The sequence below is a fragment of the Python bivittatus genome, unplaced genomic scaffold (genome assembly GCF_059951505.1).
Source record: "Python bivittatus isolate LINGU-HERP-01145 unplaced genomic scaffold, Pbiv_v1 ctg000120_np1212, whole genome shotgun sequence".
NCBI lineage: Eukaryota > Metazoa > Chordata > Lepidosauria > Squamata > Pythonidae > Python > Python bivittatus.
Window position 1 is genome coordinate 3,289,075 of NW_028277037.1, and position 16,200 is coordinate 3,305,274.

At 39.7% G+C, this 16,200-nt stretch overlaps 1 protein-coding gene across 3 annotated transcripts in view; it reads left to right on the forward strand.

Moving 5' to 3' along the window:
- Positions 1-16,200, forward strand: part of BEND7 (BEN domain containing 7) — a 59,725-nt gene that overhangs the window by 33,240 nt on the left and 10,285 nt on the right. For all 3 annotated transcript variants that reach the window (XM_088134843.1, XM_088134841.1, XM_088134840.1), the window contains 2 exons: positions 5,917-6,142; positions 11,194-11,313. In XM_088134843.1, coding sequence (XP_087990969.1) covers positions 5,917-6,142; positions 11,194-11,313 — 346 coding nt within the window. The remainder of the gene's footprint in view (positions 1-5,916; positions 6,143-11,193; positions 11,314-16,200) is intronic.

Below are 16,200 nucleotides of genomic sequence, written 5' to 3' on the forward strand. Positions count from 1 at the left end.
TCCTACATTAGTTATTTACACTATTTTCAATGCACAATTTGTAGAATGTATCCATAATCTCTTTTTAGGTAAAAGTAGTATTATTAAAACTAGACACATCACTTCAAGCATTTCCTTGTTAGGCTTTATCATTATTCTGATTAGCCTTTTTCTTTTAAAATAATGTAAGTTAAGCTGTTCAGAGTATTAAGTTTGCATCAATATGTGGTAAGAAAAGTGCCAGAAGGTTGGAGACAAAAACAGAAAAGATAGCATTTAGTTGGCCTCAGTGACCTTGAAAACATTTCTGAAAATAAGATCAGGCTACCCACTGGCAATTCTGTAAGCTTTTATGTCTCCTTGAGATCAGTGGAATTTCTGTGTCAGCTAGCATCCAAAAAATCAGGCTACAAGGTCTTCTGATTTCTCAAACTTATTTATCAAGATGACTTGCTTTGACTCATATCCATAACACCAAGATATTAAATAAAATAACTCATTTATTCTTCAAACATGAACATAACAAATGGCACCATCCGCACACTGGGGTCAGGCCTAAGGCCTGCAGAAATCAACATTTTTGGAAAGAAAACTGGGGAGGACCCTCAAAAGTTTCCAGTTGAGGGGCTGTTGGATGACTCTTGGAGGGAAAGTATGGAAAACCAGAGGGAGCCATAAGCCTCAGTGGGAATCACTCTGTTGATACCCTATTACAGGTTCTGCGTGTCCAGTTTATACTGATGACATGTTAACTAACATGTATGAATTAGCCACAGCTCTGCTGTTAGATTAGTTAGTTGCAGAGTGACCCTAGGATCTAACATAAGAAGTTCTCCCATTTGAATCTCTATATCAGGGTTTCTCAACCTTGGCAACTTTAAGATGTGTGGACTTCAACTCCCAGAATTCTTAAAGTTCCCAAGGTTGAGGAACCCTGCTGTATATTATAGCGAAGAGGGACACCGGAGATAATAGGTGTTGTAATTAGCATATATATACTTAATGGCTTTTTGAAGATTGGTAGGTTTTTAAAACATCCCCTTATTAACACTAACTCTGAAAATAGCTTTTTAACACGGGAATGTTGTTATTCCCATATTTCAAATGATAAGGAACATAGGATAACCTGGCAACCTGCTGGGTGGGAATTTGGAGAACTATAATCAACAACTCTGTTAGGTGCTAGGATGGGGAAAGCTGAGCCAATGGTTGGCTTAAGACCACCATGAGAGCTCCTGGTTCAGATGAGATTAAACTGGGAATCAGAATCAGAAAAATCTAAATACAAATGCCCTGGGAATAAACAGGACCAAAGAACCCATGTTGTTATTCCTCTTTTTTAGAAATCATGATTTATTTAAATTTTGACAAAAAAGCACCGATAGATTGCAATCACAAACATAGTTGGTGCTCTGACTGCAGGTCAGGATAAATTTCCTATTGAACCTTCCTGCCTTGTGCAGCTAATTTTTATAGTTACTATTTATTGGTTTGATTTGTATCTTGTCATTATTTTGTACAACTCAAAGAAGTCAACATAATGCACCCTCCTGTTTTTTTCCACAAAAACAACCTAAGGGTGGGTTGAGAGAGAAAGTCACCCAGTACTAAAAAGACTCCTGGTTTGTAGTCCAACACTTACAGCTGTACATGGATCTACCCTGTCTGGATGCTGTTTACTTTACTGCAAAACAAAGGAGATTTTTTTACAAATAATTGGGTATTATCCTAGACTAAGGTCTTGCAGTTGTGACTGTTTTGGTTTTTTTAATAAGTTTTAAGCATGGATTACTAAAGCACATTGTTAAAAATATAATTTGGCCCACTGATTTGCTCTGATATTTCTCAGTGCAGAAGTGCTGTTAAGTTCATTTGGGTTTGATCTCAAGAATGCAGCCTCATGATATTTTGAATCCAGGAACTGACTGACAATTCTCCTTCTAAGTATCTTTTCTGTTTGTTTCAATGCAAGGCAAATAACATGTAGAATTGGCATATAAAATATGTTTTAATCAATAGCAACATTTTATAAATGCTTAGGATAATTCTAATTTGCAGTTTACTAATTTTAGCCCAACAAAGAGTTGGACAATTATCTTATTAGTGTTAATTATGTACACTATTGCCTTGATTATTTTATGTTATCAAACTCTGTTTAACTATAAAACATACTTGGAGATGTCCATGTGAAGCTCAATTGGGTACTGATTGCTTACAATTGAAAGATAATTCGCTACTGAAGGAATCTGGAATAAATCAGCATTTTATTTTATGTGACTGGAATACAAACTGATTCATTTATGAAATATACACAAACAAAATTGCAGATAACTTTCATTGGATCTCTAATTGAAGCTTGGTCTTCCCTGTGAAGGACCTTGACAACTAAACACATTTCTGTCTTTTTCTGAAATAAGATTTTTGGTAGATTTATAGTTATGCTTTTTTCAGGATTATTGTTGTTACTGTGTAATAGTCTGATCATTGGAAACTGTGCATTCATTATAAAAGTTAATGTGTGCTCATTATAGAAGATTATCAAATTTTATTCTGAATTCTGACATTGCCTTGGAATGTACTAATTAAGCTGACGTTTTTATTCTGTTTTCGGCTTGCCAGAATGGAAGCTGAAACGACTAGTTTAATTTCAGATCGAGTCTGCAAGCATGCTTACCATTGCAGTTTCCTCCAGATAGTTAATTGGCTGATTATTAATAGACTGAGAAAAGGACTGTTCACAATTCATGCCCTGTGTGAGTGTCTGTCCAGTTAAGTGTACACAGGTGTGGCTTATGTGCAGTGACACTTCTTCTGGAGAGATGTGGCTTCCAAGATAGCCAGCAGTTTGGTTACTGGATAACTGGGTTGTCAAATGCAAAATGCACGCCGCTTCCAGCCACCACAAACCCCAGCACTTAGGTATGGTTTGCAATAATTTAAGGTAAACTAGTCTCTGGCAGTGATGTCCTGCTGAATTCTAGTAACACTCTTAACCTTTTCTGAATTACTGAGATGGACGGCTTCTCCTGTAGGACAAGCCAGTGCCTGTGCATTGCTCTTTTTTTTATGATTAAGTATGATGCATGAGTGGGCCCAGAATCTCCAGAGCAATTATGGAGAGATTCTAAGTAATCTGCTGTATTTCTACAGGAAGAGGCCACGTAGCGGGATCCCAAGGTAGCAAGTGCTAATCCTCCCTTTCTCTGCACAATGAAGTGTTTTCAAAACGAGCTGTAGGAAAAGCGAAAAGCATCTTCTACACTTGGAGAAATCCATAAGTAGTGGAGGGAAACACAGTCTGTAGCTATGCAGCTAAAGTCAGTTCTTTCCCGCCACATCAGAACTGTTTGGTGCTACCAAGAGGTCTAGAAGGACACGGTTTACTCCCCTCCTGTTTCATCCCTAAGAGTGACCAAGGTGGGTTTCATCCCATGCCTGTGCTGGAAGGGATCCAGGTAATCCTCTTGGTTCAGAGGCATAGGATGCTAACACCGTTTGTGAACGGGAGCAAAGGGCTTAAGCTGTGGAAACTGGACTAAGGAAACTCGAGTTAGGTTCCCACTTCACCACGAAACGGGCTCCTTGCTAAGCTTTCTTCCTCAGGCTGACCTTCACAGGGAATGAAATGAGCGGCGATCCCGGTTCAGCTGCCTTTTGCTCACTGAGAAAACAAGAGATAAATGCAATCTGCAAATATACTTTTATATTTTACTTTATATCACTTATACTTTTGATGAGAATAATCAGCCAAGTTTGAAATGTGTTGCCTTTCTTTTTTTTTCCTACCAGCCACAGTATCTTTTCTTCACCTCTTGTTTTCTTTAAAGAAAGGAAATACTGTATTAGTACATGGAGTGGCCAGCCATTTCTCTTATTGATTTGCAGGTTTCTGCAATGCGTCTTTGTCACTTTCTAGGGAAGGTTATATCTAATCTATTTTCATTGTACTTATTGTTGAAATAACAAGCCAAGCAACGTACAATTAAAATTTCTTAAGCAAAAGGGTTTGAGATGTTGATGAAATCAATTAACACACAGGACACTGTTTCCAATACCAGTTCTAAATATAATCTAAGCACCGTTATTCTCACTTTTACAACTCCTTATTGTGTTCTGATTTGTATGTGTTGATCTGTTTGATTTCTTAAACTTCCCCACTTTTTCTACAGGTAGTCCTTGACTTACGATCATTATTTAGCAACTGTTCAAAGTTACGACAGCACTGGAAAAAGTGACTTATGACTAGTCCTCGCACTTACAACTGTTGCGGCGTTCCCGTGGTCACGTGGTCAAAATTTAGGTGTTTGGCAAACCAGCATGTAGTTATGGCGGTTTCAGCGTCCCAGGGTCACGTGATCACCATTTGCAACCTTCCCAGCCAACTTCCAACAAGCCAAATCAATGGGAAACCACGAGATTCACTTAATGACTGCAATGATTGCTTAATGACCGCCACAAAAAATGTTGTAAAATCAGGTGCAGTCACATGATACCTTGCTTAACAACCAACCCACTTAACGACAAATTTCCCAGTCCCTATTGTGGTCATAAGTTGAGGACTACCTGTATCATCATCAAGCTTTGAATCCAGATGGTTAGCAATGGGGGGGGGGGGAGTTGTACTGTAAAATTATCAAATTTTATTCTGAATTCTGACACTGCAAAAAAAAAAAAAAAAGTGAATAATTGGGATTTTTAAAATAGCTGCTCTTGAAGTAATACGTTAGAATATCTTACAGATTGTTTCAGTTACCATCATTATGAGCCTGTAATTTTTAAGTGGATTTTTATGCACTAGCACAAGATTGCAATAAATGAAAGCTTGGTTGGCTTTAAAAGAAAATTAGCCAGAGTGGTGGAGGATTAATTTCTCCATAGTTCACAGTCCTAGTGGCTAAATGAATCTTCCATGTTGTGAAACGGTATGGTAATGCCTTGCTGCAGTGTTTCTCAACCATGGCTACTTTAAGATGTATGGACTTCAACTCCCAGAATTCCAGCATGGCTGGCTGGAGAATTCTGGGAGTTGAAGTCCACACATCTTAAAGTTGCTGAGGTTGAGAAACGTGCCTTACTGTATCAAAAGAGGAAAATGAGGAAGGCCGGTAGTTTCTTGTCTTGCGCACAAAGTCTGTAAGTGTCTGTTTGACTACTGTACGTGATTTCTGTACAACAAGACAATATATGCCTCCTAATATTTTTCCTTATTATTATGCAAAGTACAAATCTCTGCATGTCTCCTTGGGAGCAGGTCCTAAAATCAGTGGTGCTTACTTGGCTTACTCCCAAGTAAATACATATAAGGTTGCCCTTTTGCTTCATGTATAGTGTGGATTACACACAGTTATCACTGTGTATTCAAATGTGCCAGCGATAGGATCACAGCAGTGCTGATTATTTTTTGTTTTAATGAGCAATTTTGAATTGTTTAGAGCTATGTGAAGCTGAATAAATCTGTCTGAGCTGAAGTTGCCAGTACTAAATGCTGGATTTAATGCTAGATTTAGTTAATGTCCTTTCCCATTCTCTTACCTTGTACTTTTAATTTCTTTTCCCCACTACTTCTCAGTCTTTTTCTGTGCTTCATATAATATCGCTCACCCTAAAAGGAAATAGGTAAATGAAGATGTGAATATGGGTATTAAACACATTGGCATACAGAGAACCATCTGCCTGGAATTTCCCCTGATTTTTAACATTTATTAGCTATAATAATGTGTAGACCTGATATTATTTCTCACCTGCATTTTTAATGGTGGGTTAACAGTTTTTACTTCAATGAATCAAGACTATTCTGGTGTCAGTGTATATATTTGTGTATGTGTGTAATATGCCACCTCTATATTACCCCTGTATTTGCACCAACTTATTTTGCCTACAGAAGGATGATGGTGCTAATCATACCTTGTTATTCTTTTGTTTGTTTGTTTTTGATAGCCAGAAGTACAGCTTGCTGAAGGTTTTGATGTTTTTATGCCTAAATCACAACTGGACTCTATATTAGCAAATTACACTCGCTCAGGAAGTCTGCTGTTTCGAAAACTCGTGTGTGCGTTTTTTGATGACAAGACTTTGGCCAACTCTTTGCCCAATGGCAAAAGGAAAAGAGGTCTCAATGACAACCGAAAAGGACTAGACCAAAATATTGTGGGTGCAATAAAAGGTATTTTTTTTTCCACTTTTGTATGCCTATCCTTTTTAAAAACCTTTTAAAGATCGTGCTGTTTCATATTTGGAGATGAGATAGAAATATATTATTACCTTTATGTCTTTCGGTCTCAACTGAGCTGTAAGTCTTCTGTCTTTGTATTTCTGATGTCTAATATAGAAAGCTCTTCACAGGACAAAACTCTTCCTGGAGAATCCCCTAGATTGGAGAATTTATGTCTGTATGACTATGGCAGGGTTAGTGAGCTTCACAAGGTCTCTTGAAGCCCCCCAAGACATTCCTACTATTTTTCAGGATGTGCCTTTTTCATTTTACAATAGGCTTAATCCATCTATGTCGCCCAAATGGGCCAAAATTTCAGTTTCAAAGCCCGTGTGACTCTGAGATATTGTTTTTTTGGCCATGAAAAACATAGCCCTGCACTATAGATCTGTAACATCCATAGTCCTCGCACAAGTCTTTGACAATAGATTTGAGCCCTTAAAATATTTATTTTTTAAAAAAATGATGGTTCCAGAGTACTTCAGAATATTCCAGTAACTAGCCATCTTTTAGGTTCAGGATTCCTTTGAGTTCAATAACCTCCTTGGGAAGAAGAGATCGGTGCTTCACTTGAGGTTCTCCTAGCTACCTTGAAAACACAAGAATGCTGTTTTGTAAGACACAGGGTTGGAGATGGCAGAAAGAAAAGCACTGTGATGGTTGGGGGTTACTCTGTAATGAGGAGGAAGCAGGGATATTTGTGTTGGGTTGAAGGTGAGGGTAACGAGGAAGGAAGATGGATACTGGAACTACAATAGCAAAGACTGAAGGGACAAGCTGAGATAAGAAAACCGTGAGGTTCAGTCTGAAAGTACAATAGAGAACCTTAGAGAGGGTTGGGGAAGAAAATTGGTTTTGGCTCAGACTGTATTGGAACCTTGGATCTGAACCTTGATCAATTTACTTATCTTTTAACCTTACCGCTTGCCTTGCTAGGAGTTAGGTTTTGTGAATGCTGCACCCATTATGGTAGTCATTTTATGAACTAGTTTTCCCCCAAAAGTGGTAGTAATTCTCTGACAATTGTGCTCTCTAAAAATTATGTCCACTCAGTGATCAAGGTTGGAGACTGGAGATTGGATGACCACTTATCATGATTGCAGACTGCAATGCATGAATATTAATATCTCAGGGAGATGTGAGTCCATCTCCTCATATAAGTTTCTGTATGCAAAATTGCGTACATGCATGTGTGTGTGTCTGTAGGAGGGACAGTGTGTATACTTAAGATTGTGCTTACTATGCTTCTCAGTTCCTCTGAATCTTTTTCTTGGCCTATGCATAGGTGAACATTAAAGAAATCTAAACATGCAGAAGTTTCTGGTATGGTTTTATTTGTAAGGAATGAAGGATGGGGAGACATAAGATTGGCTTTATACTTGGAGATTAGTGAAACATGTTATGCTTATGTTCTCTTCTTTAACCCTTATTCCTTTGAAAATTATAGCATATGTGGGAATGCAACACAAGTGTTGACGCAGAATATCATAATCAGTTGCTGGGTATACAGAATGGTCATGGCTGTGGAGCATGGCTGATCTACCCTCTGATATTACATTGATCCATGTACTGTCTTTTCTGCCTTTGCATGCAGCCATCTTAACTGGGAAGTGGCCCCTTGCTCTACTCAGTTCAACATTTTTAACAGTGGCGTGGATGAGGGAGTTGAAGGACACTGATCAAGTCTGTAGATAACACAAACCTGGGAGGGGGGCAGATTCTTTTGAGGAGAAATAAAAGATTTATTTTATTTTATTTTATCACTGTTTAGACTTGAACAGTGATCTGAAATGAGTAAGATGGAATTTAACAGGGAGAAGTATGAAGTTCTGCATCAGTAGGGAAGTTTAAAGGCCAAGTATAGGATGAGGATAATCTAGCTTGGCAATACTACATGAGAAAAGGATCTGGATTCCTTGTTAACCCCAAATTAAACATGAGCCACTAGAGTGATTCAGATGCTACAAAGGCAAATGCTATCTAGGAGAAGATGAGCCCATGAAAGTTAATCTTTGTTTAACTGAATGGGAGAAGCCTCCTCTATCCCACTTGTCTCAAAGATGGGTGGCACTTAGAAACCCAGCAGTGTTGTCTAGATTAGGTAGGGCTACACCACCCAAAATGAAATCTGGAAACATTCTCCTACAGAGGCTATGCTGCTAATAAAGGACATGATAATTATACTTTAGCAGAAGTCTAAATCTGCCCAGTTCTACACTCTGTTGTATTTAGCACAGCCATTAGTTGATTCCCATAATAATAAAGATCTTGAGAAGCTCTGAGAAAGGAGAGACAGGAAGCTGAAGAATAATTACACACACACACACACACACTTCCAGTTTAGCCATAGATGTCCACCAAGGAGTGGGGGGGGGAGGGAACAAGGGACAAAATGTTCAGTGATGTTCGCAATGCAAACTCCACCCATTACATATTTGGGTGAGGTGTTGTGATGCAAGTATGAAGGGGTGGAGTTTGTATCATGACATCATAATGCACATTTTGGCATCATTATGATAGTTGAGCTTAATGAATTATCAGCACTTTGAAGCATATTTGACAAGATAGTTTAGGCCTGTTCAAATGCGGTGAAGGATGCTTCTGATACTTTCAGAAAAAGTTAAGAAAGCAATTAGATTTCAGGTTTTCTATTTTTACAAAAAATATTCTTAACCAACATTGCAGAAAGAAGAAGCCAAGACAATTGAGTAAATAAAGCCAACATCATGGAATTTAAAAAAAACGAACAATATCTTTTTCAAATATCAGTATGTATCTGAATCAGAGTTTTCAGTTCCATCCAGCAGCTGATTTCCCTAGAGTGGTACCAGTAAGCACTATTCTAGTAAGAAGACTCCCTTTATTGACTTGATGGTACCACCCAAGTGATAGGACTTAAGGAATCCTGCTGGGCTTCAGCAGGGACTCTCCTAGACATGAGTAGCAAGTGATGGCACTGTGGAACTTCGCTCTGCCTGGCTCCATTTACACATGTTGACTTTGAAAAGCTGTTCTTCAAGATACTGTAGATCCATTTATTTCTTATGGTTGCTCAGTCAGTCTTAAATCTCATTAAGAGTTAGGAGGTATTGTTGTCTCCTTGGCATAAGAGATTCCTTCAAGATGATCTTTTGTCAAACTTTTGGTTCTCTTTTCCATTACTACAAATTGAGCAGGCTATATCCAATAAATCAGTTAGATAGGGATTGTAAAGACTTTTCCGTGATATAATTCATTTCATTTCCAATTCTACTGTAATACTTTTTGGGGGTGAGGGGATTTTTTTATGACTGTAGAGCTAGAGGATGGTAATGAGGCCATTAAAAGCATTGTAGTTGAATGGAGTTTTTGATGTCAAACCCTACTTTCCTTCCAGACTAATTTTTCCACACATTTTTATCCCTTGCTCTCTTTGCCATTTCTGTTAACCCTTGCCTCCGTTCATTGCTTCAGGTGCATCCTTGTTAAGTGGTATCTCAGCTTCAGGCTATACACTGGCCTAAAATGTATTTTCTGTGGTGCTCCCAGAGCACCCTCCAGCTACAGTTGTGAAAAGTAATGGCATGGTTGCATATCCCCCCACCTCCTCCCAAAGAAAAGGGGGAAAAAAAACCCCAAACCTGGTTAAACCCACATGTGTGACATGGCTCCCCCCACAAAAAATTTTAATTGTGGTCCTCAAAGACCAAAAACTTGCTCATTCATGCTCTGTCCACTTCCCTTTAAATGACAGTGTGAAACAGCTTTCCGTAGCTCAAGGTTTGCTCTGTTTCTTAAATGTTTCTTAATTAAGGAAATATATTGGCCCCTGACTCCATAAATGTTGAAATAAACTCACTTGCTGGAGAGAGGAATTGATTGGTCTGTTGGTTGATGATATCTTTGTTGACATTCTCTCTTCTTTATTTTTTGTGATGTCTTTTCCAAGCGAAAGATCAAAACCTCTCCTGGCTCTGATTACTTCCTTTTCTCCAGACTTTCTCCTCAGTCTGCCTCTCTGGTGAAACGGGATGTGAGGAGGGATGTGGAGAGCAGAGTCAGTGGCAGTCTTAGAAGAGATTTTTGCTTTGTTGGAATCATTAATCTAACAGCAGGGTAGAGCCTTTATCCCCTCCAGATATGAACGTTACAGAAAGTGTATTAGAGATACGCCTGAATTAGGCCAGTTTGAGCATTTTTCTTAATCCCCAATCCCCTTTCCTTCAAAACAAACAAAAAACCCCACATTGATTGATTGATTGATTGATTGATTGATTGATTGAATGTGAAAAAGCCACCCAACTCATAATGACTCTGGGCAGCGATATATATTCATTAAATCTCTGGATTGGTAGAACGCACTAACTTAGGTTTCGTTCTAGTTTAAATCTTGTATTTTTATATTTCTCTCTATTCCAGACAATATTTTTACCCTTCTTGGTTTGTCTGGAGGCAGATAATTCTAGTTAACAGTATTCTTGGATTTTTCATGCCTTGTACAGTTCTGTTTTTGAAGGTTTAGCACCCCAGCCAAGTTTCTGCTAAATATTCAGAACTACACTTCTCTTTATTCCCAACTATCTTACTCTGTAGCTAGAAATGATGGGAATTATGAGGCTGCACTTACCACAAGAGTACTAGGTTTCGAACAGTTACACAATTTGTGCTATTATTTGCAGAATGCCTAAGATATATGAGCATCTTTAAACCACAAGCTAAAATTAATGTACTCCAAAATATGGTCCTCACAGAACTCTGCTATCTGAAGTCTGAATGAGTGGAGTATGTATGAGGCATTCATTGTTCATCTCTCCTTGTCCTTGGAAAATTGATGGACGTGGAAAAAAGCTTGTGTGTGGAAGTGATTTCATGAGAGATTTCATGCTTCCAGAGATAGATACAGATTATCCAATTGCTTAAACGTTTATTGGAAGTTGTCTTCTTAAAGTCTGCTTAAAAACTTTGAAAAATTGGAGAGTTTTATTTTGTTTTGTTTCGTCAAGGTTTTTCCTTTCTCATTTTAGTGTTCACAGAAAAATACTGTACTGTAAACCATGTGGATAAACTGCCTGGCCCAAGAGACTGGGTACAGATTCTGCAGGATCAAATCAAGCTGGCAAGAAGACGGTTGAAAAGAGGATCAGGTTAGTGGGGAGAAGCAAGGATGAGAGGCGAGAATGTGGGGAGAAAGGCAACAAGGCCCCTGTGATCCTGTCATGAAGCTGAATCTGCATTAATTGAGGCAGGGGGTTAATGTTCCTAAACGTAAGTTTGGCATGGATCTCTGTCCCTCTTCATCTTCTTTCTTTACTCCGTGTTCTCAGTCTGGAGTGAAAGTGTGAAGGTCTGCATTCAGAAGTTCTCCTTTTGGGGACGACGCATACATTTTCTGTGGTGTCTGATCTGTGATTGCTTTGTATGTGCATGATCCTGAATTACATTACAGGGGTTAACTGAGAGATCTGTGTTACTCTTCATGCATTTTCAAGGTCTTGATATCCCATTATCCTTTATTGGTTGGGCCTAATGGAAGTTGCAGTGCAAAACATGGCGGGCTGCAGGTTGGGGCACGCTGGCTAGTTTCTCTCTCATCACTTCTCTGACTCCAGAATTCTAGCGGATTTAGTAGCCTATAGTTAAGCTACTGAGCATTTAATTTTTTTATTTAAAAATTCATTCAGTGCCCTTTGAACTTAATCCTTCCCCAAGATTAATATTTCCCAGGTAACGTTTCAAAGCAAGATATATAACTCCCTAAAAGAGCATCATTAACATCTTTTGAATATTTTTTATTGTTAAAAAAAATAGAGTACAAAAGAAAGTAAGAACATGGAACAAAATAATAACTACGACATTAACATTTAAAACAAGAGCAGCAGGAAAGTTCGCAGAATAAGAATGATCGTTAAGTCCATCAAAAGACAGGCAAAAAGAGTCCCCAATAGAAGAGAATATCTGTAGCTCAGGGTTGAACTGTGGAGTCCTTGGGGCTCTCTGAGCCTGGTGGTTTGGCTGCAGACATTTCATTACCCGGCTAGGTAGCGTCATCAGTGCTAGTCATCCATGTACTTCAGAAGAGATCCATATACTTCCACGGCAGCGTTTGCAAATTCTCATTGCTTTTACGCAGAGGATGAGAACAGTGTCACAGTGTTGCATTGCCACCTCCATCACCTTTGGATGTGCGTAAAACAACATGCTGCGCACGGAAGGCCAGAGTTTGTGCTGCAGTGCCACAGTACTGCCTGCGTCATTTGAACACTGCACCTCCCAGGGGGACACCCACTGCTGTATAGGTAGTCCTCCACTTACAACAGCAGTTGGGACCAGAATTTCAGTTGCTAAGCGATGCAGTCCTAAAGTGCGATCACATTGCTTATCACCGGCAATCCCTGCACTCCTGGTTGCTGTCGTTAACTGAATCCTGTGGTCATTAGGCAAGGCGATTTCCTGCCGTTTCCCACAATCAAAGTCAGTGGGGAGCCAGTAGGAAGTTGCAAATCCCAGGCTGGCAGGCAGTTAAGTGTCTGCTGCCGGATGGGGGAGGGGGTGGGTGGCAGTGCAGGGGAGGCATGGCAAGGGGCTGGGGGACGGTGTGCCGGGGAGGGAGACTTACCCCAGTGACTTGCAACCTCCCCTGCTGGCTTCCCCATTGACTTTGCTTGTGGGAAGCCGGCAGGGAAGGTCACAAATGGCGATCGTGTGATCGCCAGGCGCTGCAACTGGTCGTAAGTGCAAACCAGTTGCCAAGCACCCAGGTTGCAATCACATGACCAAGGGGGTGCTGGATGGCCAGAACCCCAAGGACCAGTTGCAACCACCATCCGTTTAGCGCCATCATAACTTCTAATGGTCACTGAACGAATGGTCGTAGGCCAAGGACTACCTATACTCCAAGTTAGGCTTTTAAGACAGAAAGCCAATACAACGGCTGATTCATGTCATCTTATAATCTCCTTTCCCTACCGTGGCTTCGTCACTAAATTGGGATGGCCATATTGAGCACAAAACTGCACCTGGTTCTCAGCATAACCCTAATAGGAAACATCTTGTTTTGCCCTTTGGCTTTATTCCCTTCATAATAATCTGAAAAACTGCTTTATTTTTTGCTTTCTTCAGCTTTACAGAGCGAGTTACATGCTCTGCAAAGCTACTTTCTGATAGACTGGCAGATTGCTACCGCCTTTTACATTAAGAGGAGGTTTATAGGAGATTTTCCAATACTGCCTAAAGTTATGTTGAAGTGGAGGAGTCTGAAAATAATCAAGGACTTGGCACTTCTGTAATGTTTCAACAAATGAAGATGAATCTGAGATACATGCCCAGCAAAGATTCCCTGAAGCCTTCATCAGCCCTTTAGCTGAAATGTTGACTGACTCTCCCTCCAGTGGCATCTCTAGAAACGTTTTAAGAATGACAATACAAGTATAGCAAGGTTCAGCACAGCCTGAACCTGTGGGGACATGTTTGGATCAATCTTTAGAGGAGGAGGAGGAGGAGGACTTTCCAGCTAGGGCTTTGTAGTTAAGGTTTTAAATTGGAAGCACATTTCAGCTAGACTGAATTACTACAAAAGCGCTGGGGTGATTTGGTTTTGATTTCAGTTTTAAAACAGCAAAAGCCAAGGCTTATTTCAAACGCCTGTTGGTTCTAACCCAGTCGCCTGTATGTCTGCTTAAACATGATCTCGGTGGAATTTACTCCCAGATGTACATGCTACACCCATTAAAACAAAAGAGGCTTCTGCTCTCATGACTACCATCTCGATCATTTTGATGCCCCTGCCCTGCAGTCAGCCCTGCCCTGATTTCTGCTTTTAAAAAGAACTTTGACTTTTCAGTGTTCTGCAGCGTCTGGTTGAGCTGTAGTTATGGTCTGCTTTGCACCTTTCAAAGTTTTGGCTTTTTTCTAGAATTCATTACAGCAAAGAAGTGTTTGGCTGAGAAAAATTCATCAACAAAAGTGCATCGAAGAGGATTTTTTGGAATACAGCTTTAGGAACTTAAAGTCACATTTTCACTTGTATCCTTAATGCAGGTTTTTTTTTTAATAAAGCATTTTTATGTTGCTTGGCATTTTTCCAGCTCAGTTCAGTTATTGATTTACACCTGAAAAGGATTTCATATATTAGTGTGTGTGCATTATGTAGCAATAAAATCATCACCACTTCAAAAGTTTATTAGCCTAATATTTAACTTTGGTTGAATCAGCTATGTTACTAAAATCACTTCAAGCAGAAGTAATATCGGGGCAGTGCAAAAAAATAATAAAAAAAGACAAGTTGACAACTGCACAATTGAAGCTCTACCCTGCATGAGTAGGGCTTTTTAAACTTTATTTTATTACAAGTTTGAAAAAAAAACAGACAAAAATACAATTCCCCCGAACTAACTACAAGGAAGTAGTAAAACTATAAACAATTGTAAAAAAGGAAAGAATCATAACCAATAACCAACAAAATAAAATTATAAGCAGTCTAAGCTTATCACCTATATATCAAATGTTAAGCAATATATAATGCACTGATGATGTTACCTAGTTGGGTAGTGAAACATCTGCAAGCAAATAACCAAGCTCAGAGAGCACCAAGGACTCCACAGTTCAGTCCTAAGCTACAGAGAGTCTCTTCCATTGGAATATAAAATACATCCACTCAGTGTGCAACACATATAAAAAAGGAGCAAGGTTTTGAGTATGCAGTTGTAGCCACCATCTTGACTTTTTTGACAACCCCTGTGGATGCCCCTGAAGTACTGTGAGTACAAATATAAGAGCCAGAGCTGGCAGCCTTCCAGCTGATTGCTGTTGCAGTTTCTGGTAAGGTGAAATTGGCTAGCCGTTATTAGGATTTCCTTGATTCGGGTCTCAGGACAAACTGCTGCTATCACAGGGCATAAAAGAAGGAAGGGGATTCTTCCCAGATTCAGTGAGATGAGGAAAAGAAAAGAGATGGGGAGCAGGATTGGAAAGAAAAAGGAATTGGACTGAGGAATAAGAAGCAAAGCTCTTTGACTCTAGCCACTCCCAATTTCACTGTAATGGGAAGAAGGAATGACCTTGAGGAACAGGAGGAAGAGCTGCTACCGAGGCAACAGTCAGATAAACCTGAATCCAGGCCAGAACTGTAACCTGAGAAAGCGTCTCAGACAAGACCCTCCCTGATTCTCACGAAGTTAAAGGGAGGGGAAGGGGGAAGCACATGTAGATTTGCAAGATTCTGTTACAATCGCTGTATAATCAAAGTAGTATTAACCCATGTGATTTTGATTTCCTAGTCTGATCTACCTTGAAGGCTGACATTCACCCATTTAGTTGATAAGCCCGTAATAGTTGTATAAATTCCAGTTGCCAGTTCTGATAATGATTCACATCCCATTCAAGTTGGAGAATTTAGACCAAGAATAAGGAACATTATTTGGCCCAAGGACCAAGCTGAACTGAGACAAAAGCGCAGATGCAGCCAGTTAACAATGGGTGCCTTCAAGCCTAAACTGTGCAGGGGCTCCCCCCGCTGTCTAGAAATCCACCAGAGAAGGACTTTATCACCTCCTCTGACCGAGCTGTCATGTCAACTCCCTGGTGCACTAGTTTTACTTACATCTCATGTTCCTCAATTTTAGACGGACAGATTCTAAATCCAGAGACTTAGTTCCAGTGTATTTGCTAATGTGGCAGAGTGTATTGACTCAGGTCTATATAGCCAGAAGTTGTGATGCAGTGGCAACCATCATTTTTTCTTTCATGCTGCACAATTTATTCTCTCATATATACCAGCATGGTTTAGTTTTCTTTCAAACTTTACTTGGCCAAGCACTAGGATAGAAGTGGACTCTGCCAGTGGACACTTGGTTCACTGTTTGCTGCTTGATACAGATCAAGGCAGCAAGAAAATTTAGGGAAAAGAGTGGATTTCTACATTGCTTCCCTGACTGTCGAGGATGATCTCCTTCTGTTAGATTGTCAAAGAGCCAGTTCCTATGGCAAAAATGGATGAAGATGCCAGAGATGTCTTCAAAGTATGATCAGAAGAG